A 24,008-nucleotide genomic window follows, 5' to 3' on the forward strand; every position below is an offset into this window, starting at 1 on the left:
GTGGTGGCTGCCTGGAATGTGTTGGGCTGTAGCTCTTTGAAGGCGTGTGCAGCCTGCTGGATCGCATGGGAGCCTGGCCACACCTGGCCAATGGCACAGCAGATCTGCGAGAGATGGCACAGATTGGCCTGCGCCTGGTGCTTGGCTACATCCTGCTGGAGGACCCGCAGGTGAGCACGGGGTGGGTTGGCGTCTGGCAGCGGCAGGCGTAGGGAACCCGGGGTGTGCCTGGACGCCACCCACACCCGCTTCCGCCCACAGCTGCACGCCCAGGCCTATGTGAAGCTGCACTCGCTCCTGCAGACAGCGGTGCCCATGCGGCGCGAGGAGGCCTGCTACGTGCTCTCCAAGCTGGAGTCGGCGCTGGCGAGGGCGCTCAACACCCCCACCCCAGAAACGCCCACCCAGGAAAGGGAGCCCTCAGCTGCAGCTGCAGCTGCCGCAGCCACGGAACGCTGCTCGTGGCTGGTGCCACTGGTGCGCACGCTGCTGGACCGTGCCTACGGGCCGCTGGGGCTCCAGTGGGGGCTGCCTTCCCTGCCACCCACCAACGGCAGCCCCACCTTCTTCGAGGACTTTCAGGCCTTTTGTGCCACACCTGAATGGCGCCACTTCATCGACAAGCAGGTATTTGGAGGTGGGGGCCAGGGAAGAGAAACGGGGGGGCTGGGAACCCACATAGAGCGCTGGTGTCCTCTCCCTGCCCAATCCTTCAGGTGCAGCCCACCATGTCGCAGTTCGAAATGGACACCTACGCCAAGAGCCACGACCTCATGTCGGGCTTCTGGAATGCCTGCTACGACACGCTCATGAGTAGTGGACAGCGGCGCCAGAGGGAGCGGGCACACAGTCGTCGGGCTTTCCAGGTGTGCAGCCCGGGGCGGGGGTGGGGAGCTGCTCCACTCCTGTGCCCAGAGGATAGCTGGTGGGACAGCGTGAAGAAACCCGACGGGACAGGAAGCCGCCGGCGGGACTGACCCATTCCTCCACCCCCAATCCCCAGGAGCTGGTGCTGGAACCAGCACAGAGACGGGCACGCCTGGAAGGGCTGCGTTACGCGGCGGCACTGAAGCAGCAGGCAGCGCAGCACTCCACGGCTCTGCTCCACTGGGGGGCGCTGTGGCGTCAGCTCTCCAGCCCCTGTGGGGCCTGGGCCCTTAGGTGGGCGGGGCTCGGGTGGAGGCCGGGAGGGGCGGGGCGGGGCGGGGCTCCAGGAGGGACCTGGACAGCGAGACTGCGTTTGGGGTGAGGCCTGGGAGGAATCGGGGCTTCTACAGACTTCTGTGCCCACCCATGACCACCAGCGGTGGGTATCTGCAGAGACCCACCGCTTCCCCGCTGGAAGTTGTCCAGTGCCGAGACATACTCGCGCATGCGTCTGAAGCTAGTGCCCAACCATCACTTCAACCCTCATTTGGAAGCTAGCGCCCTGCGGGACAACCTGGGTGAGAGAGGGTGTCCTGAGCTGGATCTGCCCAACCTCAAAAGCCCTGCCCCGTCCAGCTCTTGCTGAGCACCCTTGGGCCTGTTGCAGGTGAGGCCCCCCTGACACCTACCGAGGAGGCCTCGCTACCTCTAGCAGTCACCAAGGAGGCCAAAGTCAGCACGCTGCCAGAGGAGCTTCCGGAAGACCAGCTCGGCGAAGATGAGCTGGCCGCGCTGGAGACTGCGTGAGTGGGGCTTGGAGAGAGCTGACCAGGAGTGGGGGCAGGAGTCTGTGCCAGGGCTAAACACCCTGAGCGGGCTGTCCAAAATCAGGTGGGGGGTTGGGGAGAGCTGTCTAGCAGAATCGAGAGTGACTCTTTCATAACTAGACACCCCCGGGCAGGACTGAGACACACAAACCAGACCAGCATGCGGGTCCCCAGAACAGGGGGAGCCAGGGGTGGGAGTTGGTGTCATGGCCAGACATTTAGGGGCTCTGGTTTGGGGTGGGGACTGGGGTTAGTGGGCACTGGACCCCAGACAGTTCCTCCCTCTCCTCTGGGAAGCATGATAGTATGTTCCTCATGACGTGACAGCACTTGGGGAGTCTGGTCCTTGGGCTTATTCGGAAGGCGGCGGGGGGGGGGGGTCCTAGAGCCTTGAGCCTGAACCAGGTGCTGGCCCCCAGGATGCAGGCAGCAGAACTGGACGAGCAGCATGAGAAGCTGGTGCTATCAGCGGAGTGCCAGCTGGTCACAGTGGTGGCTGTAATCCCAGGGCTGCTGGAGATCACCACGCAGCACGTGTACTTCTACGATGGCAGCACAGAGCGTGTGGAAACTGAGGAGGGTGTGTCCTACTGGAGCTGGTTAGAAGGGCGTCAGGGGATGGCTTGCCTCTGGCGGGGCAAGGGTGAGTGACTCCTGCCCCTGATGTCTGTCTGCACAGGCATCGGCCACGACTTCCGGCGCCCACTCGCCCAGCTGCGTGAAGTCCACCTGCGGCGTTTCAACCTGCGCCGCTCAGCCCTTGAGCTCTTCTTCATCGATCAGGCCAACTACTTCCTCAACTTCCCGTGCAAGGTGGGCGGGACCACAGCCTCGTCTCCTTGGCAGGCCCCTAGGCCCCAACCCTGCCTCATCCCACCCCACACCCAGGTACGGAACCAGGTGTACTCGTGGCTCCTGCGCCTGCGCCCCCCAGCCCAAGGCTACCTAAGCAGCCGCTCCCCCCAGGAGATGCTGCGTGCCTCTGGCCTCACCCAGGTGAGAGGCCTCAAGTGTGGGGGGCGGGCAAGGTCAGAGCCCTGCGGTTGGGAGTGCCGGACAGCCCAGCTGGCTCACCTCTTGCCTGCCCCTGCCCCTGCCCCCCAGAAATGGGTACAGCGTGAGATATCCAACTTTGAATACTTGATGCAACTCAACACCATTGCAGGGCGGACCTACAACGACCTGTCTCAGTACCCTGTGGTGAGGGTCCACTCCTTACCTCCGCCCCTACCCCTCTGGTCTGCCAGCCCTGGTTTGCCCCAGTGTAGGTGCTGTGGGGGCGGGGCGGGGGGGGGTGCCGCCTGACAGCTGGCTTCTGTTCCCTGCCCCTCCTCCCGACACACCCACACCCACTCTCCACCCTCCCCCGCTGGCCTCTCTTCTCCCTGAAGGGAATCCTGTTTATATGGACTGTCTGTCCTGCTTCCCTGGGGTCCCTCTAAGTGGTGTGCCCCTACCTGGGGGCTCTGCCCATCTTCCTGAGGGTGAGGGTGAGGGTGGGGCAGGCTGGGCAGATAGGCCATCAGGACCCTCATGCAGCTCCTTCCCTGGGTGGGTGGCCAGTTCCCCTGGGTCCTGCAGGACTACGTGTCCCCAACTTTGGACCTCAGCAACCCGGCCGTCTTCCGGGACCTGTCCAAGCCCATCGGTGTGGTGAACCCCAAGCATGCCCAGCTCGTGAGGGAGAAGTGAGCGTGTGGGCAAGACCGGGCTTGGGGGCTGGGATGGGCCAGGGCAGGGCTTCTGCTGACTCTCCCGCTACCCTCGGCTGCAGGTACGAGAGCTTCGAGGACCCTGCAGGCACCATCGACAAGTTCCACTATGGCACCCACTATTCCAATGCGGCGGGCGTGATGCACTACCTCATCCGCGTGGAACCCTTCACCTCCCTGCACGTCCAGCTGCAGAGTGGCCGGTGCGGCCCGGGGGGTGGCTGGCAGGTGGTAGGGGTGAGGGTGGCTTGCTGCAGATGGGGGGAAGAGGCAGGTCCTCCAGGTATCCTGGGCCCTTTGGCTCCCTTCCTTTCCCCAGCGTCACGCTCGCCCTCCCTGTCCCCACCCTCCCCACCTCACCTTGGCCTGTGCCCCTCCCCCAGCTTTGACTGCTCCGACCGGCAGTTCCACTCAGTGGCGGCAGCCTGGCAGGCCCGCCTGGAGAGCCCCGCCGACGTGAAGGAGCTCATCCCAGAGTTCTTCTACTTCCCCGACTTCCTGGAGAACCAGAACGGTAAGAGCTGGTGCGGGGCCGGGAGGCCTGGGCACGGAGCACGGAGGCTGGGGGTGGCCAGGGAGCAGGTGACCGTGAGACAGCTGACCTCCCTGCCAGGCTTCGACCTGGGCTGCCTCCAGCTGACCAACGAGAAGGTGGGCGATGTGGTGCTGCCGCCATGGGCCAGCTCTCCTGAGGACTTCATCCAGCAGCACCGCCAGGCTCTGGTGAGGAGAGGAACACAGGCGGACAGCCAGGGTTGAGGGTCAGGGGTGGGGGTGGGGGGTCAGCCGTCCCTGGACTGACCGGCCCCGTCCCCACCCCCAGGAGTCGGAGTATGTGTCTGCCCACCTGCACGAGTGGATTGACCTCATCTTTGGCTACAAGCAGCGGGGACCGGCCGCAGAGGAGGCCCTCAATGTCTTCTATTACTGCACCTATGAGGGTGGGCATGCGCTGGACTCAAGTGGGGGCTGGGGCACAGGAGAGGAGGGCTGAGGGCAGAGGGCAGAGAGGGAGCCCTGACTGCTCTGCCTACCTGCCCAGGGGCTGTGGACCTGGACCACGTGGCGGATGAGCGGGAACGGAAGGCTCTGGAGGGCATTATCAGTAATTTTGGGCAGACTCCCTGTCAGCTGCTAAAGGTAAGGCCAGCTTGGAGATTAATGGTCAGATATGGGGTGCCTGGGTGGCTCAGTCAGTTAAGCGTCCAACTTCGGCTCTCATGGTTCATGAGTTCGAGTCCCATGTCTGGCTCTGCACTGGCAGTGCGGAACCAGCCTGGAATTCTCTCTCTGCCCCTCTCTCACTTGAACACGTGCACACAATGTTTCTCTCATTCTCTCTCTCAAACTAAATAAACAAACTTAAAAAAAAAAAAAAAAAAAAAAGAGGGGCGCCTGGGTGGCTCAGTCGGTTAAGCATCCGACTTCAGCTCAGGTCGTGATCTCATGGTTCGTGAGTTCAAGTCTCACGTCAGGCTCTGTGCTTACGGCTTGGAGCCTGGAGCCTGTTCAGGCTGTTCTGTGTCTGTCTCCCTCTCTCTCTGCCCCTCCCTTGCTCATGCTCTGTCTCTCTCAAAAATAAATAAACATTAAAAAAAAAAAAGATAATGGTCAAGGATGTTCATGCCATGGTACTGACCGGGCCACTTGTCCACAGGAGCCACATCCAGCTCGGCTATCAGCCGAGGAAGCAGCCCAACGCCTTGCACGTCTGGACACTAACTCACCTAGTATATTCCAGCACCTGGACCAGCTCAAGGCCTTCTTTGCGGAGGTGAGGGGAGGCAGGGCTTCATCTTCCTACTCTGTGAAATGGGTTTAACTCCACTGTCCTTACGAACTTCTTGGGGCAGATGGAAAACCTAAATCAAGACCACTAGTGTTAGACACCTTTGGAAAAGAGGTAACAGGAAAGGAATGTGGGAGTGGGAGTGGGGCACCTTCTTTGCCAAGGCCCGGACAAGGTGTTGACTCGCCTAACCGTCTCTGAAAACCTTAGGGAGACCAGAAGTAAGGGTCTTGGCCTTGGATGTTTCTTTCCTCACCTTCATGCTTACATCAGAATGCCTCCCGGCCCGACGTTGTTAGTTTAGTTTATCCTCTCCTGCTGCCCGCAGGCTTGGGAATATGAAGTAACAGTAACAGGATTGGAGGACCAAGGTTGAGACCAAGCTTGAGATTCTGAAGGACCATCCTTGTCCGTCCCTGCATCTCACTTACTTTCTGAGATGCCCTCCTGAAAGCCCACTGATCTCTCTTGACTGTTTCTCAGAGGGACCTCTGCCTCTATGATGCCTAGTCTGTGGCCACTGGGGGTTGAGAGGAGAGGAAAGAATGGCAGCCCAGGCTGTAGGTACGGGAGTGGGGCACCCGGCTGACCACGCAAGCATAGCTAGCCTGGTACTCTTACTCTGTAGGTCATCAGTGATGGCGTGCCCCTGGTACTGGCCCTGGTTCCCCACCGGCAGTCCCACTCCTTCATCATCCAGGGCTCCTCAGACCTGTTGGTAAGTGCACCAGGCAGAGCCCATCTTAGCTGCACCCCTCACTGACTCCGCCCCACACCCACCTCTGCCCCCTCTTACCCACAGGTGACCGTGAGTGCCAGTGGGCTGCTGGGCACCCACAGCTGGTTGCCCTACGACCGTAACATAAACAACTACTTCAGCTTCAGCAAAGACCCCACCATAGGCAACCCCAAGTAGGACACAGGGATGTGGGCAGGGGTGGGCTCTAAATACCCTGTCCCCTGACTCATCTTCCCACCCAGCCAGAGCGTGGGCCGGTGGCGGGGTCTGGCCTAGGTCTCTGAGGGCCTGGGTCTTCTTGGCCTGGCCTCACCTGTCATCCCCCGCACTGGGTCAGGATGCAGCGACTGCTGAGTGGCCCGTGGGTGCCAGGCAGTGGTGTGAGTGGGCAAGCCCTGGCAGTGACTCCCGACGGAAAGCTGCTGTTCAGTGGTGGCCACTGGGATGGCAGTCTGCGAGTGACCTCACTATCCCGGGGCAAGCTGTTGAAGCAACTCAACCGCCACCTTGGTATGGGCAGCCTTGGAGGTGGGGTGGTGCGGGTGGGGGTAGCTGGCCAGGGGGGGTGTGACTACTCTGTTCCATTTGTACCCTCCCCTCCCTATGCAGATGTAGTGACCTGCCTTGCATTGGACACCTGTGGCATCTACCTCATCTCAGGCTCCCGGGACACCACGTGCATGGTGTGGCGGCTCCTGCAGGAGGTATGCTGGATGGGCAGCCCCGTGGGGCCCCCGTAAGTCCAGACCTGCCCTTCTCTCTGCTACCGTGAGCAAGCCTGGGGCTCCACGACCCTCCAGCTCTCTGGCTTTGGACGAGGCCATCACTTTCCTGAGCCTTAGCCTTCTCAGTCAGGGGCCACGGTAGTGAGATGTCCCCAGTTCTGAGCCAGCCCTGGTTCCCTACAGGGTGGTCTCTCGGTGGGACTGGCATCAAAGCCCGTGCAGGTCCTCTACGGGCATGAGGCTGCAGTGAGCTGTGTGGCCATCAGCACTGAACTCGACATGGCTGTGTCTGGATCTGAGGTGTGTGTGGGCCTGTGCCCAGGGGAGGCCAAGTTTGCTAGGCAATGCCCCTGGAGATTAGAGACCCCTGCCCAGCACCCTAAGCTGCCTTCCTGCAGGATGGAACTGTGATCATCCACACTGTACGCCGTGGCCAATTTGTGGCAGCACTACAGCCCCCAGGGGCCACGTTACCCGGACCTGTGTCCCACCTGGTGCTGGGGTCAGAGGGCCAGATTGTGGTACAGAGCTCGGCGTGGGAACGTGTTGGGGCTCAGGTATGGAAAAGGGGTGCTCAAACAAGAAAGGGGCAGTTGGTGTTCTGTCCTTGCTGACACCTCTTGCTTCTTCCAGGTCACCTACTCCTTGCACCTGTACTCAGTGAATGGGAAGTTGCGGGTTTCGCTGCCCCTGGTAGAGCAGCCCACAGCCCTGGCAGTGACAGAGGACTTTGTTCTGCTGGGCACAGCACAGTGTGCCCTGCACATCCTCCACCTGAACAAGTGAGTGCCACTGTTGATGAGTTCACGGGTCCTCAGGGTGGTAGTCACCGTAAGAAGACACTAAGAGGTGCTATCCCCCAGCCCACCCCCACCCCTCTCTGGTGTGTACCCACAGCCCCTTACCTGTCTGTGGGCACATTCTTCATGGCTGTCTCCTGTCCCACAGTGGGCAGAGAAGGTACCTGGGAGAATGAAGAGACACAAAGCTAACTTGCACTTGAGAGCATATCCCTCCCTCCCTGCAGACTGCTCCCAGCTGCGCCTCCTCTACCCATGAAGGTGCCCATCCGAAGTGTGGCTGTGACCAAGGAGCGCAGCCATGTGCTCGTGGGCCTGGAGGACGGCAAGCTTATCGTGGTGGGCGCGGGGCAGCCCTCTGAGGTGAGGATAAGGGCAGGGCGGGCCTCGATCGGGGCGGGGGGCCGACAGTCCTGGCCCACTTCTCCCCGATCCTACGATCCTACTTCCCCCAGGCGCGCAGCAGCCAGTTCGCGCGGAAGCTGTGGCGGTCCTCCAGGCGCATCTCCCAGGTGTCCTCAGGGGAGACAGAGTACAACCCTGGAGACGCGCGCTGACAGCCGTCACGCAGGCTCCTCCCCCGGCGGGCCCCGCCCCTGGAGGCCCCGCCCAGGAGTCGGCGGGAACCCGGAGGAGGAGGAGACCAAGAGGCCGCGGCCGGGGGTCGGCCCGGCTCCGGGGGTGGGCGGGACCCCACCCCCGCCCAGCTCAGGGATTGGTGGGCGATTCACTCCAGGAAGTCCCGCCCCTCGCCGGCAGAGGGGCCGTCCGGAGTCTGGCACTGGCCTCAGCGGCAACACAGCACTTTTTTGCACAGTGTGGGGCGGGAGCCCAGGCTCTCCAGCCCCGCGTCCCGGCAGAGCACGGGGACCGGACTGTGGCCTTAATCTCTAAAGGCGGCCCCTCGCTCTCCCGGTCTCGGCAATAAACCTGGCCTGGTTTTGTAGCTGCTTCGCCTCCGAGTATGCATGCGCGCGGCGTCTCCGCCTGCCTAGGCCACCGTCCGGGCCTCGTGTCCCCCTGGCCCGTAAGCCCACCAGGGCGACTCGTTCCCTCCGCGTGGCCTCCGTTTCTCCAGCCGCGCCGTTCCGGTCCCTGTGGGCCTCAGCCACCGTCTCTCCCCCGCGGATGGCTCCCAGCTCTCAGCGCGCTCCCGCAACACCTCCGCACGTGTGCGCGTCCCTGCGCGGGGCGGGGCGGGGCTAAGGACGGCCACGCCTCCGCGCGCCCCCGCTCTCGGGCCTAGGCGGTTCCTCGGCTGGACCGCCCGCCTCGCGCCGGAGCTGGCCTCCCCAGGGTCTCCACGCAGCCGTCCTGGCTAGCCCATGGTAGCCTGGCAGCGCGGAGCTCCGAGCCCCGCCAGCCCGAGTGGATCCCGGGAGCCTCCGAGGGACGGCCGCTCCAGGTCAGGAGAGGGGTGGGGACAGAGCCCCGGTCTCCCTGGACCAGGAGAACCGAGGGCTACTTTTCTGTTCCTCCACCTCGAGGCCCGTGATCCTGCGGATGTCGCCCGTCGTGCCGGCGTCCGTGTGGGCATGTGCGGGCGTATTTTGTGGTCTGGAGATGCGCGCGCGCGCGCGCGCGTGTGTGTGTGTGTGTGTGTGTGTGGAGGTGGGGATTGGGGAGAAGCAGCTCCAGCCCCGCAGCAGCGCGGGGGGGGGGGGGGGGGGGGGGGGGAGGGCAGACACGGGCCTGGCTGTGGCTAGGCGCTCTAGTCACGGGCCCACCTGCCAACCAGGATCCGGGAAGGGCCCCTTATATGGTAAGCGACCCAGTTGTACAAGCCCCACATGTGGCAAGGGCCACCGCCTTCTCTATCCCAGACCCACTTGCACACTGGGTGGGGAAGTGAGTTTGGAGACAAGGCCGGATGTGGTGGTGGATGTCGGGGAGTTAGAGGGCCTTCCCCCAGGTTTCTTGTCCATGCCTTCCCGGCAACATCCCTCCTCAGCCCAGAGGAGGCTTCTCTTACCCAGACCTTAGGAAGCGCGTCCCAGCAGGATCCGCCCCGTGGTCTACATGGGTCCTGGGACTGAGTAGTCCTGGCCTTGAGGTTTCTAGCCTCAAAGGCCTCTCAATTCCCAGATGAGCAAGGACAAGGGGGCCTCTGAGCCCATATACTCTGCCCTTGCTGAACCCACCAAGGAACCTTCCTGTCCAGTTTCTGAGCAGGAAGTGAGGGTTAGATACCGATCCTGGAGAAGTGGGGCCACAGTCGCGCCAGGGAGCCCTGTTTTAGAGACTTAGGGTGTGGGGTTCCCAGGCTCATGCTGAGAAGTCTGGGGGAGATTCCCACTAAGCAGGCCTCTGGTCTGGCTCTGGCTGAGGTGGGGATGGGAGTCGCTCGTCCTCCAGTGCCATCCCTGGACTCAGACCAGGGGGGTTGCTAAGGTCTTTGAGATAGGGAAGTTTCCAGCCTGCTCTCCTCCATTCTGAGCTGCCGGCTCCTCTAGCTTTGGCCAGCGGGGGCTTAGCTCTGTCAACCCCACCCCCACCTGACACCGGTGGAAACTGGTCCAGGCTGGTGAGTGGGGAAGTGGAGGGGGCGGTGGTAACCAGCCCTGGGGTGAATCAGGATGGAGTGAGCCAAGAGAGGGGGACAGAGTCTACCAGGGGACTCCTGACATCAGGCCTGAGGAATTTCTCCCGTCTCGCTACACATAGCCCCTTTTGGACTCCGAGAAGTGTCCCAGCTCCTTTGCCTGAGTGTTGGAATGACACTCCAACATCTTCTCCAAGAGATGCAGTCCATGGGAGCACTGCTAGCCAGCAGAGCCATGCTTCACAACTCCAGCCACAGGGAGGGTAAGCTCCACGTGGGTAGGTAACTGTCAATCGAAGTTTGGGGGCACTGGGTAGGTGGGTAGGTCACACACAAGTCCAGTTACAAGTCCTGGAGTCCCTGTACCTTGTGCCTTGCCTGCACCGGATTGTGGAAATAACTGGCCTCCAGGCAGAAGTGAGCAGCAGCATTTACTTGACTTTCAGCTGAGCTTTATTTTGTACAAATCTCCAAGGTCTCATGTGCAGAAAAGCCCCCGTCGGGACCACCATGAATCCATTTGCTCTCCCGGACTTGGTGGCAGAGACAGGACACACAGTCTAAAGCCCCAGTAGACAGAGGAAGTAGAACAGGAGCCAGGAAAGGGAGAGACTGGAAGAGATCAAGGAAGTCTTCCCCAAGTAGGCGGTACCTGCCAGTGTGTCAGATAGAGAGGGTACAACCACAAGAGCAGACCTCTGGAAACCTGGGAGAAGGGTACACCTGGGAAGGGCTAGGTGTCCAAGAGTGGCGAGCAGACGGGAGGATGCGAGAGATGGCCAACCAGCTCCTGATGCCATGCTATGAGTTTTTGACTCTATGTAGTAGGGACTGTTGTTTCAAACCTTTTGGGCAGCAAAGTCTAAGTGAGGCTACCCAGGGATCCTAGCCTTGATTCCTTGCCCTTGATCCTGTTTGTCCTTTCCTCTACAGATAAGACCTGGAGGGTACAGGGCAGGGACAGGGAAGAGGTATGGGGAGGGGGAGCCCTGGCCCCCAATACCTCCTCCCCATTCCCTCCTGAGCCTCCAGGGGCCTCAGGCAGCATTATCCCTGTCTACTGTGCCCTCCTGGCCACTGTGGTCCTCGGTCTGCTCGCCTACGTGGCCTTCAAGTGGTAAGTAGTCTGGGCACTGCCCTGTGGCACACCCTCCCCAGCTGGACTCCCAGCTAGCTCCCTCTGTCTCAGTGAAGGCTGGAACAGGTTGGCGGGTCCCCCTGCTCCCCACAGCTGGCGCTCCCATAAACAAAGACAGCAGTTGGCCAAAGCTCGGACTGCAGAGCTGGGGACCTTCGATAGGGACCAGAGGCACGGAGACAGCATTGTTTTCCTGGACAATCCTAGCGGTCAGGAGCCCTGCGCCCCCAGTCAGGGTGAGCCCCCTTTCCCAATCTACAGACTTTCACACCTGGCTGTGCCATAGCACCCGGCCCACCTGACCCTGTTGTGCCCCTCACGTCTCCCACCCTAGGGCCACATCCTGAGCTTGGCTGCCGCCTCTACCTTCACCTCCCTCAGCAGCAGCAGGAGGAAGTGGAACGGCTCCTGGAAGTCTCAGGCGAACCTGACAAGGGCTGGCAGGGTCTGGCGGGCCGCCTGGGCTACCAGACTGATGCTGTGGAGGTCATGGCCCAGGACCAGGTGCCAGCCTACACCCTGCTGAGGGACTGGGCTGTCAAAGAAGGCAGCGGTGCCACTCTCGGGGTGTTAGAGGACGCCCTGGCTGCCATGGGCCGCGAAGACGTGGTCCGGGTTCTGCGCCCCCCAGCTGAGGGCTGCTCTGTGGTGTGAGCGGTGCCGGCACAGCCCCGGCCGCTCAGGGAATCTGCTTCGGTGCTTTTCCTTTCTTCGGCTTCCTGGCACTGGTGGCCTCAGCCTGCCTTGCTCTGGGGGAACAGAGAAGATCCGGCCACCACTCAGCTCCCCTTGTCCGGCCTTCCTCCAGGACGGGGACCAGGATGTGGGGGGGTCAGCAGTGAGGGGTGGTCCTGCCCTCCTCCCTGCCCCACCTCCCCTCACTTAGCCTCAACTGGTTTTTCTATTTTTGTATCTCGTATTAAAGGCAACTTTGGACTACCGTGCCGCCTCTGACTCCTTGGGCCTGAGAGACAGTGGGTTGCTAGGAGGCAGAGGCCCAGAAAGAGAAGAGGGTCCGCGGGAGGTGGGAGGAGCACGTGAGGTGGCAGGCAGCGTGCTCCTGTAGAAGATGCGAGCACTCTGGAGACACAGGCTGGAGTTCACATCTGCACCTTGCCACTCGCTGGCTGTGCGTGTCAGGGAGCGATTTTTACCTTTCTGAACTTTAGCTTTCTTAGCTGGAGAACAACACATAGAATGGCACATTTGGTAGTTCCCCCCCCCCCCCCCCCCACCGCCCCTAGACTCTCAAACTGGCACTGAGGGGCCTGGGGTTTGAGACCATTTTTGTGACTTCTGCTGTGACCGGCATCAAGAGGAGACTGGAGGCAGACTGGCCCTGGGAAGCCAGCTACCGAGGGCCTCAGGTCACTGCTAGTTGAGAAAAAGGAAGAAAGGTCTCCTTGTAAGACCCATGCTCCAGGCTCCGGAGGGCGTTCCAAACATGCTTCCACAGCTGCTTCCGTGATTTCCACACAAGCCAAGGGCAAGCAGGTCATCCCGCCCACCTGAGGGGCAGTTGAGAGCAGGGCAGCTGCAGCCAAACCGCCTGCACCCCATGCATCCCCTCCCACCCTGAAAGGAGGAGTGGGCAGGCTGGTACCGGCCTTTGGAAGGGTTTCCTACGACGGATGGGCCCTGCTCAGGAAGGAGTAGGGGCCACCATCCTGACATCCATGAGGCTCAGGGCACGTAGCCAACACAGCCACCCGAATTCAGGAGTCGTGGGATTCCATGGTGGCCTAGGGAGGCCTTGGGGGGATCCTGTCCTCTGGCTGACAGAGGTGACTGGGGCTGGCTGCTTAAAATAAGGAAGGGGAGGTTTATAGCCACCTCCAGCCTAAAACGACCCCTGGGCAATAACCCAGGAGGGAAAGCAGGAAAGGCCCAGCATCTAGTCCGCTAAAGTGAGACCGGTGCACTCGACCTCGCAGCTACTTGGGCAGGGAGTCGCCCACCCTCAGGGCTCTCAAGGATTGGACTGGTGATGAATGTGGAAGCCTGTGCCGAGGGGCACCGGACAGCTTCTGCATTAGCTGGTGCCCCTTCTCACAACCGAGGGGATTGGAGTCTGAAGTGTCAAGAGGTGTGTGGAAGGGGAAAGATTTTGGTAACACTAAATAGGGAGCTAAGATAACAGAATTCCTCTTCAAAGGTGTCCTGTCTGAAACTCTACAACTCCCTGGTCACCACCCTTTAATGGGAGGCCACCTAAATTTCCTTAGAAAATCTGAAACCTGGAGCCTCGGGTCGAACCATGAATTTGACTTGGTTGCATGCGAGCAGCAGCAGAAGACAGGGCCGCTCCCCTGCACCACGAGCCCACCCAAGAGAGAAACGCTCCCTTTTAATGTGCATGTTAACTGAAACATTCTGAATAACTCTCAAATGTTAAGAGGGTTGAATCAGAGTCCATCCATTCAATGTAATATGTGCTTTAAATAGTTTTGAAGGCTGCAGTAGCATGGGAAACACTTTGTCTATATTGTTAAATAGTGGGTCTAATGATTAGGACTTTAAATAGGGGTTTTTCTCCTTCATTAACAATGAGGATCTGAGGAACCGAATTTTCCTCATCCAAACAGCACCAACTCCCGTCCTCAGGGTCGTAAGGATCGAATGGGCACGACCTGAGCACAAAAAATGCCCAGCATAACCCGCGTAACCCGCAGCAGGCGAGTGCACACCAATCCACACCGATCCACTTGGCCCAACCGAGACTTAGCAGGCAACAGCCCCTTCCCCAAGGGCGTTGCTGCAGGAAGCAAAAGAGCCCTGGTGAGGAAGAGATGGGACCAGTCTCTTTGTAAAGATAGCCCCAGATGGCCTGAAGCCTTCGGCTCTCCTCACAACGCTGACAACTGGTGCATCAAAGGGTGGCGGGAGGGGGTTTGCCACAGAGCCCTGCATCCTCCAGGAGCTGCCCACTCTCACAACCCGTGCACTGTACCCCGTAGTGTCCAAACCCAGTGTCAGGATGCATGGTGGGGGAGGTCAGGGAACCCAAACATCAAAAGAGCGTCCCGGTGAGCTTGGGGAACTCAAGTTCTGGAGGGAAGAGGGCCAATGCCCCTCCTCAGCCAGGAAGTATAAAGGGGAATTCTCATGCCCTTCTCCAGACTGACTTATTTAAAACTGAAGTAAAGAAGCCCAGAGGCCCACCTCCTTGCTCTGGAATACATGTTAAAGCTGACTCCACCCTGTATACAGGCACAAGATCCCAGGGCCAAAAGTGTCAGTCACAGTGAGACCTGTTGGGGACAAGGCCTGTGATGAACTCCAAGTTCAAGGATTAACTTTGGACTTCACACACCTATGGCAACCGTCGCTCCTTTCTCCAGTGACACCACCATATAGAAACATGCTTGACTAGCTTTTAGGGAACACACGTGCCAAGTTCTTTAATTGATTTTATTTTTTACATAAAAAGTTCAGTAAAAATTGGATAAAGTAAAGTGATTTTAAGCAGTAAATCAATCTTATCAACATAGCACAAGGCTGGCCGAAACCACAAGGCAGCCTGCTTTGGAATATTTACATGATAACAAATTAAACCTTGCAGGAGAACTTAAACTGTCCTTACAAAGTCTTCCTGTGATCTAGCACGTAGAGGCTAAAAGCAAAACGAAAAACAAACAAAACCAGGAAAAAACAAATTATTTTCAATATATTCACATATACATTAAAATATAATACAGATCGTCAGGGTGAGGGGTCGTGGGTGGGGACGCGCATGGGTCTGTGCGCTGACAGCACCGCCAAGGAGGAGACCCAGGTTTGGGAGTGGGGCTAGGCCTGGCCAGGATCTTAGCGGGGTCCTTCCCTAAGCCCTTGCCTCTGATGGGCCTCCAGCCACACCCCAACGGCTAGTGACCAGGGATCACTTGTTGTAGATGGAGCTCGTTTTCCTAGTTTTCAGTTGAAAACCTGCGGGTCTGAATTCCCCAGGGCGACACATCACCAGTAGCATAGCCCTGACAGAGGGGTGGGGCGGCGGGCCCGCAGGATTTCTCCGAGTCTGTCCTACCTGCTCGCCTGTCCTCCCACCCTGGCCCCACCAGTCACTCTAATTCAGTGTCCTCTTTGGGTTTGTAAACAGCCCCAAACTTCTGCATGTACTTCTTAATATACTCCTTGGTTTTGTGTTTCACATTCTCATTGCACTCCAGGTCCTCAGGGTTCTTACAGTACTTCAGCTCCTTATTCATAACGCCGTGAGTCAGCTGTCCAGGACACAGGAAGAGAGACCACAGTGGAAATGATTTTAGCGGGGGAGGACCAGCCTGGTGCCTCAGGGCCCTTCTCACCAAGACTGAGGTTGAATCAAGAGACAGGCTGGGGCAGGCTGGTGCTGGGTTCAGCAGAAAGGGGAAGCTCAGCTCTGTAAGTCTGTTAGAAAACACCAACCCTATCCTCAAGTAGGGTGCCCTCTCTTCCCAGACCTTCCCTCTCTCTTCCTGGGTCCCCAGCCCAGGCTTCTGGCAAAGAAAACCCACTTTCTGTGGTGAAAGGTACACGGTTTTCCCAGAACACTGCCAGACCACAAGCAGAGGGGAGAGGGGATACCTTGCGAGCTAGGTGTTTGAAGTCTTCAGTTGTGGTGATTCTTCCCACTTTGCAGTCAGGTTTCCGGTAAGGGTTCAGGCACTGGACGATGAACTGGGACATCTGCAGGCAGGAGAAAATGCACACACTGCTCAAAAGTCCAGAGAGGGCAAGGGCCTGTGCTGGGGAAATAATCAGACAGCCAATCCTTCCCTTCTCACCACTCAGGCTGGCTGGTTTAGACAGAAGGATGCTACTCTGCCGGGGAGGGGCGGGGGGAGGTGGCAAAAGAGAAGATGACCCTAGGTTGGGCCCGGGAAGGAAAGTGCTTCCTGGGGTAGAGGGAGCAAGCCTGACTTTGAGCAGGAGGGGGAGAGCCAGGGCGGGACTCCTCTGCTGCATCTCATGGTAGCCCCAGGTTTCAGCTAATAAATCTCAGGTGCCTGGCACAGATAGAGTGGAACTGAGTTCTCTGAGCCCTGGAGGCATAGCAGAGAGGGTGTGCAAGTGCTACCAGCAGGAGGCTCAGCAACCCCAGAAACACAGGCATTTTGTTATAGAAGGTCACTTAGATTCTGTGTGAACTTCTTTTAATTTTTTTTTTTTTTTTTTAACTAGGCTCCACACCCAATGTGGGGCTTGAACTCAGGACCCTGAGATTAAGGGTCACAAGCTCTGAGTCAGTCAGGCGCCCCAGCGTCACACTTCATCTGATTCCTACAACACAACGTGAAGCACATGGAAGTGCGTGTGGTGTGACAGCTGCTGGGAGAGGACCCAGGGTAGGACCCTCTTCAACACACAACTCCAGTGTCCTCCCGAGCTGTAGCGTCTGTCCTACCCAGTGGCTCTCAAAAGAGACCCTGGCACAGGACCTCCGAAAGTATCTGTGGTGCTAAGATCCCAGGGTACAGAGGAAGCAAAGAGGCCAATGACAGCCATTTGGTCAGGAGGCACCCTAGACAGGGTCTACCCATCCCTGAAACTCAGGGAAGCTTCAGATGATCAAAGAATAAGGCTATATCACGAGGCAGGCACCAAACAAAGCTGCTGGTAGGCTGGGCCAAAACAGCAATAATTTCACTCAGGGACAGCGAGAAACTAAGTTTTATCCCTGGAAAGGGCTTTTATTCAACGTTTTTCTATGGCATTCTGGCCTCCATACTCTCTCGCTTCAATCCACTTCCCCAAGTATAGCCAGGGAATTCCTTCTTCCCAGCTTCAAGTCGGCAGTGGGGCCCTGTGACTCCCAGACACACAGACCCTGTATGAAGAAGCACGAGACTGTTCAGTCTCATCTTCCAACACCCCTCACATACCCTGTGCAAAACCCCCAGACTACTTACAATCCCTTGGGAGGGACGAGGGTTTCTTTTACTCCTGTACATTCTACAGCCTGAAGTTCTATCCCTCCTGATCCACCCGGTCCATTCCTACCTGCTACACAAGAGCCCTTCGTGACACCCTGAACAGTGACCTCTAGCCCTGTGCTGGCACACTCCTCACACAGCCGCCATTACTTATTTACAGGTCTGTTTCCTCCAACAGTCAGTGAATCAAAACTGGAGTTTAGAACCTAGATGCCCGAGGCAGACCAGGCTCGTGTGCTGACAGCGGGAAACACACACTTCCAGTAGCATGAAGAGGAGCTGCTTTCTCCCAATCCTGTGAGGATAAGGCAGCCACCAAATGAGAAGTCGTGGAAACAGGACTGGACTTTGAGCCAGAGGGCCTGAATTCAGGTTTTCTGTCTAGAACTTGCCTTGTCTGAACATTAAGAGGTCCACCACCTGCGTAAGAAGAATGACAATTCCTGTCTTGCCTACCTCAAGAGCTGTTACAGGGATGAAATGACAATGGATATGAAAGTGCTTAATACCTACCTGTAAAGGACCATTCCAATGTGCCCTCGTCACGTGACAACTATACAGTCACAGAAGCAAGGGAATGCCCAAAGGCATTAGGACAAGAAAGGAAAGGGCTTAAGCTTAGGCCTACAGAGCTTAGTGCCCACACCCACTAAACCTTACCTCTTTTCTGAATACTTCTTTGCTTTTCTTAGCCAGCTCACTGGAGGTGTCTGCTTCTGCTGTCTTAGGCTTTTTTGAGGTCTAGAAATGAAAAGAAAACACAACAGTGGTGGCATGAGACGTCATGTCAGTGATGCCCTGCTGTTCCAGAGCCCTCCTTTCTTTCCCCAGCTGGGACACCTGACCCCATTCAGGAGCCTAAGTGGGCATGGCTTGGAGTCAGCTCGGCTGCTGTCACCCCAGTCTCACCTGGCATCTGGCTCTGGTCTCCTTCCTGTAAACCAAGTTCTTTGCCCAAAGTCAAAGTTACATCCTTGATGTAGCTATACATTTCCAGTTGTTTCAGAGTCCCCTTCCCTGCGGAGGAATGTGCTGTGTGACAACGGACCACTCGGGTCCCTGTTCTGCGCTTCAGTACCCACACTGTCAAGTGAGGCTGGGACTCGGTGAGCCCCACCTCTCCTGGCTCTGACATTCTGTGATTCCAGGACAAAAGAAAATGCTCTGAAGACCTTTCACCACACAACTGGAAGGTCAGACCACATCACTGCCCTCATCCAGGCCTTTCCACTCTCCGTGGATACTCGTCACCTCTCCTCCAAAGGCAGAACCAGCCAGACTGCAGGAAAACAGTCTCAGCATGCAGGAGAGGCTCCCTGGAGGTTGGGATCTCCAGCTCGGGAATGGAAAGCCTAAAGACATATCGTAGTACTGCGGGGTGAGGAGACCAGGGTCATCCAAGTCAGTGAACAGATGAGAGGATGCTAAGACACAGAAGATACTCCATCCGAAGCTGGTAAGATGACGACAAACCTAAAAATACTCCCTCTTCCAGCTGTGCTGGAGTCAAGGCTGCCAAGTTCCCCCTAACTGGGCACCGCCAGGAGGTAAGGGGCCAGCAGCTATGGCATTTGGAGCACCTGCCATGCAAGGCCATCTCCCCATACCTTTGCCCACCACCAAGCATCAAGCCCCTCGCTATTAAATGTGCTTTTCCACGGAAAAGATCTAGGAGCATTCCCCTGTGAAAGATTTCAGATGGACATAGCAGCCACAGTTGCTATGACGGGTACTTCATGTTTTTGCCAGCTGCTTAGAGCAGAGAATTTTTCTACTCCCAAACCATCCCCCAGTTTGGATTCCTCCGTTTCCATAAACAGTATGAAGGCACTGGTGATGAAGGAGCTGTTCAGCTCACTTTGCTCTGGACCGGCTCCAGAGAAAGGTGAAACTCCCTTGGCTTTGGGCTGCTACAAATCTGCTTTCTCTGATTTGTTATAAAAGCTTTACATATTTTCCATTTTTCCACTTTCTGAGGCTGTGGGAGCAGGAGGGAGAAGGCAGGGCAGAAAGAATATTACAGATTCAACCTGTTTTCAGGAAACAAGACCAAACAGCACACTGTAACTCTATTTTCAAATGTTTTGCTTTGGGATTTTGTGGTTATTTTTTCCAGTAGTAGGGACTGTGGCTGTGCTTCACAATAAGACCTCAGGTAGCAAGGGATCAAGAATTGCCTGACTGCGCCAAGGAAACTTCCAACACACCCTCAGCTGTTCTCTTGTAGCTCTCGGAAATGAGTAGCAATACCAACGGCTACAGAGAGCCCCTGGAGATGACAACCATCTCAAGGCTCCTGATCCTAGAGAAGAGGCCAGGCTCTCAGTGAGGGTACTGTGCAAACAGAAATGTTCTGCTTTCCTCTGAATGCGGTATGTGTTCAAAAGCTAAATAAATCTAGCATATATTTAACAGCTTTCTAATTGAATCTCTGACTTGGTGAGGTTGGTAGGGCTTTAAAAACACAGTTACAGAGCACAGTCCACTGAGCTCTGTCTAGGAGATTTCGTGGTCCTTTTGAGTGCTGAGCAACTGGGACTGAGAAAGGGAATTTTCAAATGAAGGGTACCTAACTTTACATCACAGAAATCATACACCAAAATGAAGTACTCTAGGGAGTACTGAAATTCATGTATGCCTCTTGGTCTGTGGTCTGCAAATGGCATGTGAAATGATTTCAGAAACTGGTTAATGCTTACTTCAGCCCAATGCCAAGCAATACCTGGAGCCAGAGTCAGAGCCAAGGACAGCACCTGATGGACACTGACATGAAAAACCTCCTTTACTCCAGAAAAGTCCCATTTAAAATATTAGCATCTCTACAATACATAAACTTTTAAAACAAGTGTTAGTAACCTTCTCAAATGCCTACTGCCAAATAAAAATCCTTTAGCACCAGAAAAGACCATTAGCTTGTACCAACGGTCCCAAACATATAACAAGCTATCTCATGGGGTAGAGAACATCTACCTAATGCAAGTGGTCTTGCTGAGATCCCAGGAACCCATCAGAGAGGGGAAGGCACTCTGATGGGTGCAAAAGCAATGTTTTCCCAGGGCCTCAGCAATAATCAGCTTTTTCCATCTGCTGCCTCATACGGGGCATCAGCCAATGGAGAACTGTGGTGGGAATCTACGTGAACAGTGGCCAGATGAGAACACACAATGAGATGCAGGCAGAGGGCTCGGTAGACAGCCAGAGCTTCCTGCCTTGAGCAGCTCACCCTGCTGTTGGTCTTCATCTGGGGCATGTCCGGATTCCAGGGAATCTGGTTGGAATATGATCAGACATGAATATGACAAGGAAGGCCCAAGTACCTTCACATTACCTAAGGTGAGGCTTCAAGTCCTTTTGGCTTAGAAGGGAATGACTTCAAGTTTTTTGGATGGCTCTGATAATCACATACTGGCTGTGTAACACGACAAATGCAAACTCCAATCTTTATTATACTGACAGAGATGACCATGTCACAAAGCCCACATGCCTTGGAACTTAGGAGTGTGGGGCTGGCTGAAATGAGTCCTGCCAGAGAGAGAGCAGGATATACCCACCTAATGCTTCTCTCTTCCTGAATTTAATTTAAATACTACCCCTTGGAACATGAAATGTAAGACATTATTCAAGAAGGAACTTTATCTTTCAGGGCAGCATGAATCCAGAAGAAGTTGAGCTTATCAGAAACACTGCACATGATTCAATCAAAATCCTGCAGTGTGTGACCCTGTATATGTCAACTGAAAATAATAAAAGCTCAGTATATTCTGTTTTGGAGCTGCCACCACCTTTGGTAGCAAAAAGAGCAAAATTATTTATTTCAATGTTTGGCTCTAGATAAGGCGCTACACTTCATTCTGTCAAGAAAAAAAAAAAAAAGGTACTCGTTAGGGAAGGGAGGATTGGACAGGAACAAAAAGATCTTTAAGGCAGTTTCTAGAAATAGTGTTTCAAAAGTCTGACTAGATTACACATAGGCTGCATCTATTTCCCTCAGAAAAGTGGAACTGAAAAAGCTGGAACGAAGGTCCTAAAGACATCTCTGCGAACCAGAAGGCCCCCTACTCTTTCCATCTGGCCCTGAGTGCAGCGCAGCCCTGGCGGCTTCTCTCTGGTCCCCCAGCTAGCAACCAGGCTGTACTTATTGGGCAACTTAACTATCTGCTCTGCAGAGATCTGGGCTCTGGTTTCTGACAGTCCTCTCTCAAATGTGATTTCTCTCTATTGCTAGGAAGTGATTTCATGTGGCATCCTTTTGCAAACTGCCCCAAAGCCAAAGATAGGACCATCAACTGAGGAAAGACTCATGGCCCCTGATCCCATCCTCTTCCAATTCCATCAATCCAACAAACACTCTACAGCCACTCTTTTAACGTAACATAGTTGCACTCAGGACATCTACTACACTGTGTCTGAGTGTTAATTAAAAGCCAGAAGCCGGTAGTAAAAACTGCTGTCTCTCAGTCATGCAAGCAGTCAGCAATGATTCATGTCTCAGGCCTCAAAGGGAAAGCTGGACTTCACACTCACCAAATGAGGGATGATGGGAGAGCACAAGATGACCAAGAGGAAGGAACAACACTGGAGGAAAACAGAGAAGGAGGGCTCTCACAGATGCTTACTCTCAGCATCAAAAGCTTTCAAAACCACCCATCCAGCACCACATAGCACTCTTCAAATAATTCTCTGCCCATTACACACCTCCCCCGTGTAGATATCATAAGGTTTCAAAAAAACACTAATTTACTGATGTCTCAAACCTAGATACAACTGCCTACCGGCCACCATTCCTACCCTGAATCTTGTAAGGAGCTCGAATCCACAATGAACTTATTTCCAAACCTCTTCCTGATCTTTCCTTCATCTCCTAGACTGAATTAATGGGATCTCATGCCACCAAGCAATAAATGAAGATGGTGGGCCATCCTTGCCTCTTCCATACCCACTTGTTTGCAAAGCCTTGACCACAATGCCTCTCAAATGTCTTTGCATGAATCCCCAACATCTCCACTCTTAGTCCCTCACTTTGCCTAAACTATTCTAATACTCTCCAATCTGATCTCCCTGCTACCAATCTCAACTTTTCAAATGAGCCTGTTTCGCTCAAGGGAAACATGAGACTATCTGATTCCCCTGCTTTAAAAGCATTCACTGGCTCCCAAGTACCTATCATACTTATAATAATCACATCAGTAGCACACAAAGATCTTAAGAGAACTTAAATAGGACTTTTCCATATTTTTTGTCTTGCTCACTACCCCATATGCACCAAACTCACCATACCCAAATATATTGTTCCCTATATATATGGTCTTGTCCTCACCTTATGTGTTTGCAAAAACTGCTTTCTCTACCTAGAATGCTCCATCCTGCCCACACTGGCTATAAGGTAAAGTCATGTTTTGTGACATTTCACCGATGCATCTTCTCAAACCATTAATCACTGTGCTCCCATAGCATTTTGTACATACTTTTTATTTTTTATTGTTTTATTTTAAGCAGGCTCCATGCCCAACATGGGGACAGAACTCACGACCCTGAGACCAAGAGTCGCATGTTCTACTGACTGAGCCAGCCAGGCGCTCCTGTACATACTTCTAATATAGCAATTATCCCACTGTGTTCTTGGTTTATATATGTGGCTATTTCTTTAGAATGAACTTCCTGAAGACTAGTATTCAGTTTTATTTCTTTTTCTATCCCTAATACCTCACACAAAACATGTAAATTAATGAAAATTCACAATAGTACAATCTGTACCTCCAAGGGAATTAAAATCTATACAAAAGCCCTAAAGATGAAGAAAAAAAAAAAAAAAAAAGTTGGCCAGAGAAATAAAAACACTCTAAAGGCTTCCTTCTCCTGTCTTTTGAGATACTAGCCAGGTGAATGCAGTTGTAAACTGGTTAGGAAGGTTGGATCCAAGTAAGTCCCTAGCTATCCAAGTCAGAGTACATCTTAATGTCAGAAACTATGGTCTGGAAAGGGGTACAAAGACTGACACCTCAAGCCTTTGGTCTTTCAGGACAAGTTTGGGTGGAAGATCAAAACTCATTTGTTCTGTCATCTGTTATATCCAGATCAAAGGGTTAATAACAGAATAGATGACTTTTGTTTACATTTTCTCATAGAAATACTAGAAAAGGAAAAGCTGACAAATCAGAGATAAAAGGCTAAGAAGCTAAGATACAGGGTGAATATCCAACGAGATTTTGCTGGAAGCACATAACAGTTATGGGGTTTTTCTCTGGGTACTTGTTTCTATAAAAACTCTCCTACTGAACCTTCACATACTGCTGGGGTGGAAATGTACAATGATATAGCTACTTTAGAAAACAATTTGACAATTTCTTAAAAGTTCAACATAAATCAGACATATGACCCAGCAATTCCACTGTTAAGTGCCTACCCAAGAGAGCCGAAAATGCACATGCAATGAGATACACAGATATCCACACAGCATTGTTCCTAACGGCCAAAGATCAGGAACAACCCAAACATCCATCAAGTGGTGAGTGGCTAAACAAAATGTGGTCCATCTATACAAGGGAATAGTGTTCAGCCATAAAAATGAAATTCTGATATATGCTATAACAAGGATGAACTTTGAAAACCTTCCACTATGTAAGAAGCCAGTCACAAAGACCATGCATTATATAATTCCACTTATATGAAATGTCCAGAAAAGGCAAATCTATCAAGAAAGAAACAGATACAGGGCACCTGGGTGGCTCAGTCAGTTGAGCGTCTGACTTCGGCTCAGGTCATGATCCCATGGTTTGTGAGTTCGAGCCCCACATCAGCCTTGCTGCTGTCAGCCTGTCAGTGCAGACCCTACTTTGGATCCTCTGTCCCCCTCTCTCTGCCCCTCTCCTGCTTACACTCTCCCCCCAAAATAAAATAAATATAAAAAAAAGAAAGAAAGAAAGAAAGAAAGAAAGAAAGAAAGAAAGAAAGAAA

The 24,008-nt window shown here is 54.8% G+C and overlaps 3 protein-coding genes across 11 annotated transcripts in view; 2 read left to right on the top strand and 1 right to left on the bottom strand.

The window, feature by feature from the left end:
* Positions 1–8,405, top strand: part of NBEAL2 (neurobeachin like 2) — a 29,740-nt gene extending 21,335 nt beyond the window's left edge. For 5 of the 7 annotated variants that reach the window (XM_049640356.1, XM_049640359.1, XM_049640357.1 and 2 more), the window contains 25 exons: positions 33–170; positions 262–627; positions 717–866; positions 1,004–1,161; positions 1,321–1,445; positions 1,535–1,670; positions 2,114–2,274; positions 2,374–2,690; positions 2,799–2,894; positions 3,258–3,382; positions 3,469–3,609; positions 3,790–3,920; positions 4,020–4,129; positions 4,230–4,347; positions 4,449–4,546; positions 5,064–5,180; positions 5,824–5,913; positions 5,998–6,107; positions 6,272–6,444; positions 6,544–6,638; positions 6,843–6,959; positions 7,058–7,216; positions 7,293–7,441; positions 7,687–7,822; positions 7,915–8,405. In XM_049640356.1, the coding sequence (XP_049496313.1) occupies positions 33–170; positions 262–627; positions 717–866; positions 1,004–1,161; positions 1,321–1,445; positions 1,535–1,670; positions 2,114–2,274; positions 2,374–2,690; positions 2,799–2,894; positions 3,258–3,382; positions 3,469–3,609; positions 3,790–3,920; positions 4,020–4,129; positions 4,230–4,347; positions 4,449–4,546; positions 5,064–5,180; positions 5,824–5,913; positions 5,998–6,107; positions 6,272–6,444; positions 6,544–6,638; positions 6,843–6,959; positions 7,058–7,216; positions 7,293–7,441; positions 7,687–7,822; positions 7,915–8,016 (3,618 nt within the window). In that variant the 3' untranslated portion in view covers positions 8,017–8,405. Of the gene's footprint in view, positions 1–32; positions 171–261; positions 628–716; positions 867–1,003; positions 1,162–1,320; positions 1,446–1,534; positions 1,671–2,113; positions 2,275–2,373; positions 2,691–2,798; positions 2,895–3,257; positions 3,383–3,468; positions 3,610–3,789; positions 3,921–4,019; positions 4,130–4,229; positions 4,348–4,448; positions 4,547–5,063; positions 5,181–5,823; positions 5,914–5,997; positions 6,108–6,271; positions 6,445–6,543; positions 6,639–6,842; positions 6,960–7,057; positions 7,217–7,292; positions 7,442–7,607; positions 7,823–7,914 lie in introns of those variants that run through there. The other 2 variants (XM_049640358.1, XM_049640361.1) reach the window with 2 other exon arrangements.
* Positions 8,406–8,504: 99 nt separating this feature from the next.
* On the top strand, positions 8,505–12,080 carry LOC125929307 (death domain-containing membrane protein NRADD-like). 2 transcript variants are annotated; one of them, XM_049640363.1, is made up of 5 exons: positions 8,505–8,864; positions 10,124–10,279; positions 10,935–11,118; positions 11,233–11,375; positions 11,474–12,080. In XM_049640363.1, exons 2-5 carry the CDS (start codon positions 10,174–10,176, stop codon positions 11,791–11,793), a joined length of 753 nt encoding a protein of 250 aa, XP_049496320.1. In that variant the 5' UTR covers positions 8,505–8,864; positions 10,124–10,173; the 3' UTR covers positions 11,794–12,080. The 2 variants fall into 2 exon arrangements, with proteins under 2 accessions (XP_049496320.1, XP_049496321.1); XM_049640364.1 differs by having other exon boundaries at positions 8,505–10,264.
* Positions 12,081–14,532: 2,452 nt separating this feature from the next.
* SETD2 (SET domain containing 2, histone lysine methyltransferase) overlaps positions 14,533–24,008 on the bottom strand; it is a 123,457-nt gene continuing 113,981 nt past the window's right edge. For both annotated transcript variants that reach the window (XM_049642571.1, XM_049642570.1), the window contains exons 19-21: positions 17,715–17,795; positions 15,706–15,807; positions 14,533–15,362 (exon numbers count right to left, since the gene is read on the bottom strand). In XM_049642571.1, coding sequence (XP_049498528.1) covers positions 15,201–15,362; positions 15,706–15,807; positions 17,715–17,795 — 345 coding nt within the window. In that variant the 3' untranslated portion in view covers positions 14,533–15,200. The remainder of the gene's footprint in view (positions 15,363–15,705; positions 15,808–17,714; positions 17,796–24,008) is intronic.

The sequence above is a fragment of the Panthera uncia genome, chromosome A2 (assembly GCF_023721935.1).
Source record: "Panthera uncia isolate 11264 chromosome A2, Puncia_PCG_1.0, whole genome shotgun sequence".
In the NCBI taxonomy this organism is placed as follows: Eukaryota; Metazoa; Chordata; class Mammalia; order Carnivora; family Felidae; genus Panthera; species Panthera uncia.

What these genes read in the sequence shown, in the direction of transcription:
- LOC125929307 (XM_049640363.1), top strand. Translation starts at nt 10,174, where the DNA reads ATGACACTCCAACATCTTCTCCAAGAGATGCAGTCCATGGGAGCACTG. An exon ending in GCCTACGTGGCCTTCAAGTG is followed by an intron (nt 11,119 to 11,232) that starts GTAAGTAGTCTG and finishes TGCTCCCCACAG; the next exon opens with CTGGCGCTCCCATAAACAAA. An exon ending in GCCCTGCGCCCCCAGTCAGG is followed by an intron (nt 11,376 to 11,473) that starts GTGAGCCCCCTT and finishes CTCCCACCCTAG; the next exon opens with GGCCACATCCTGAGCTTGGC.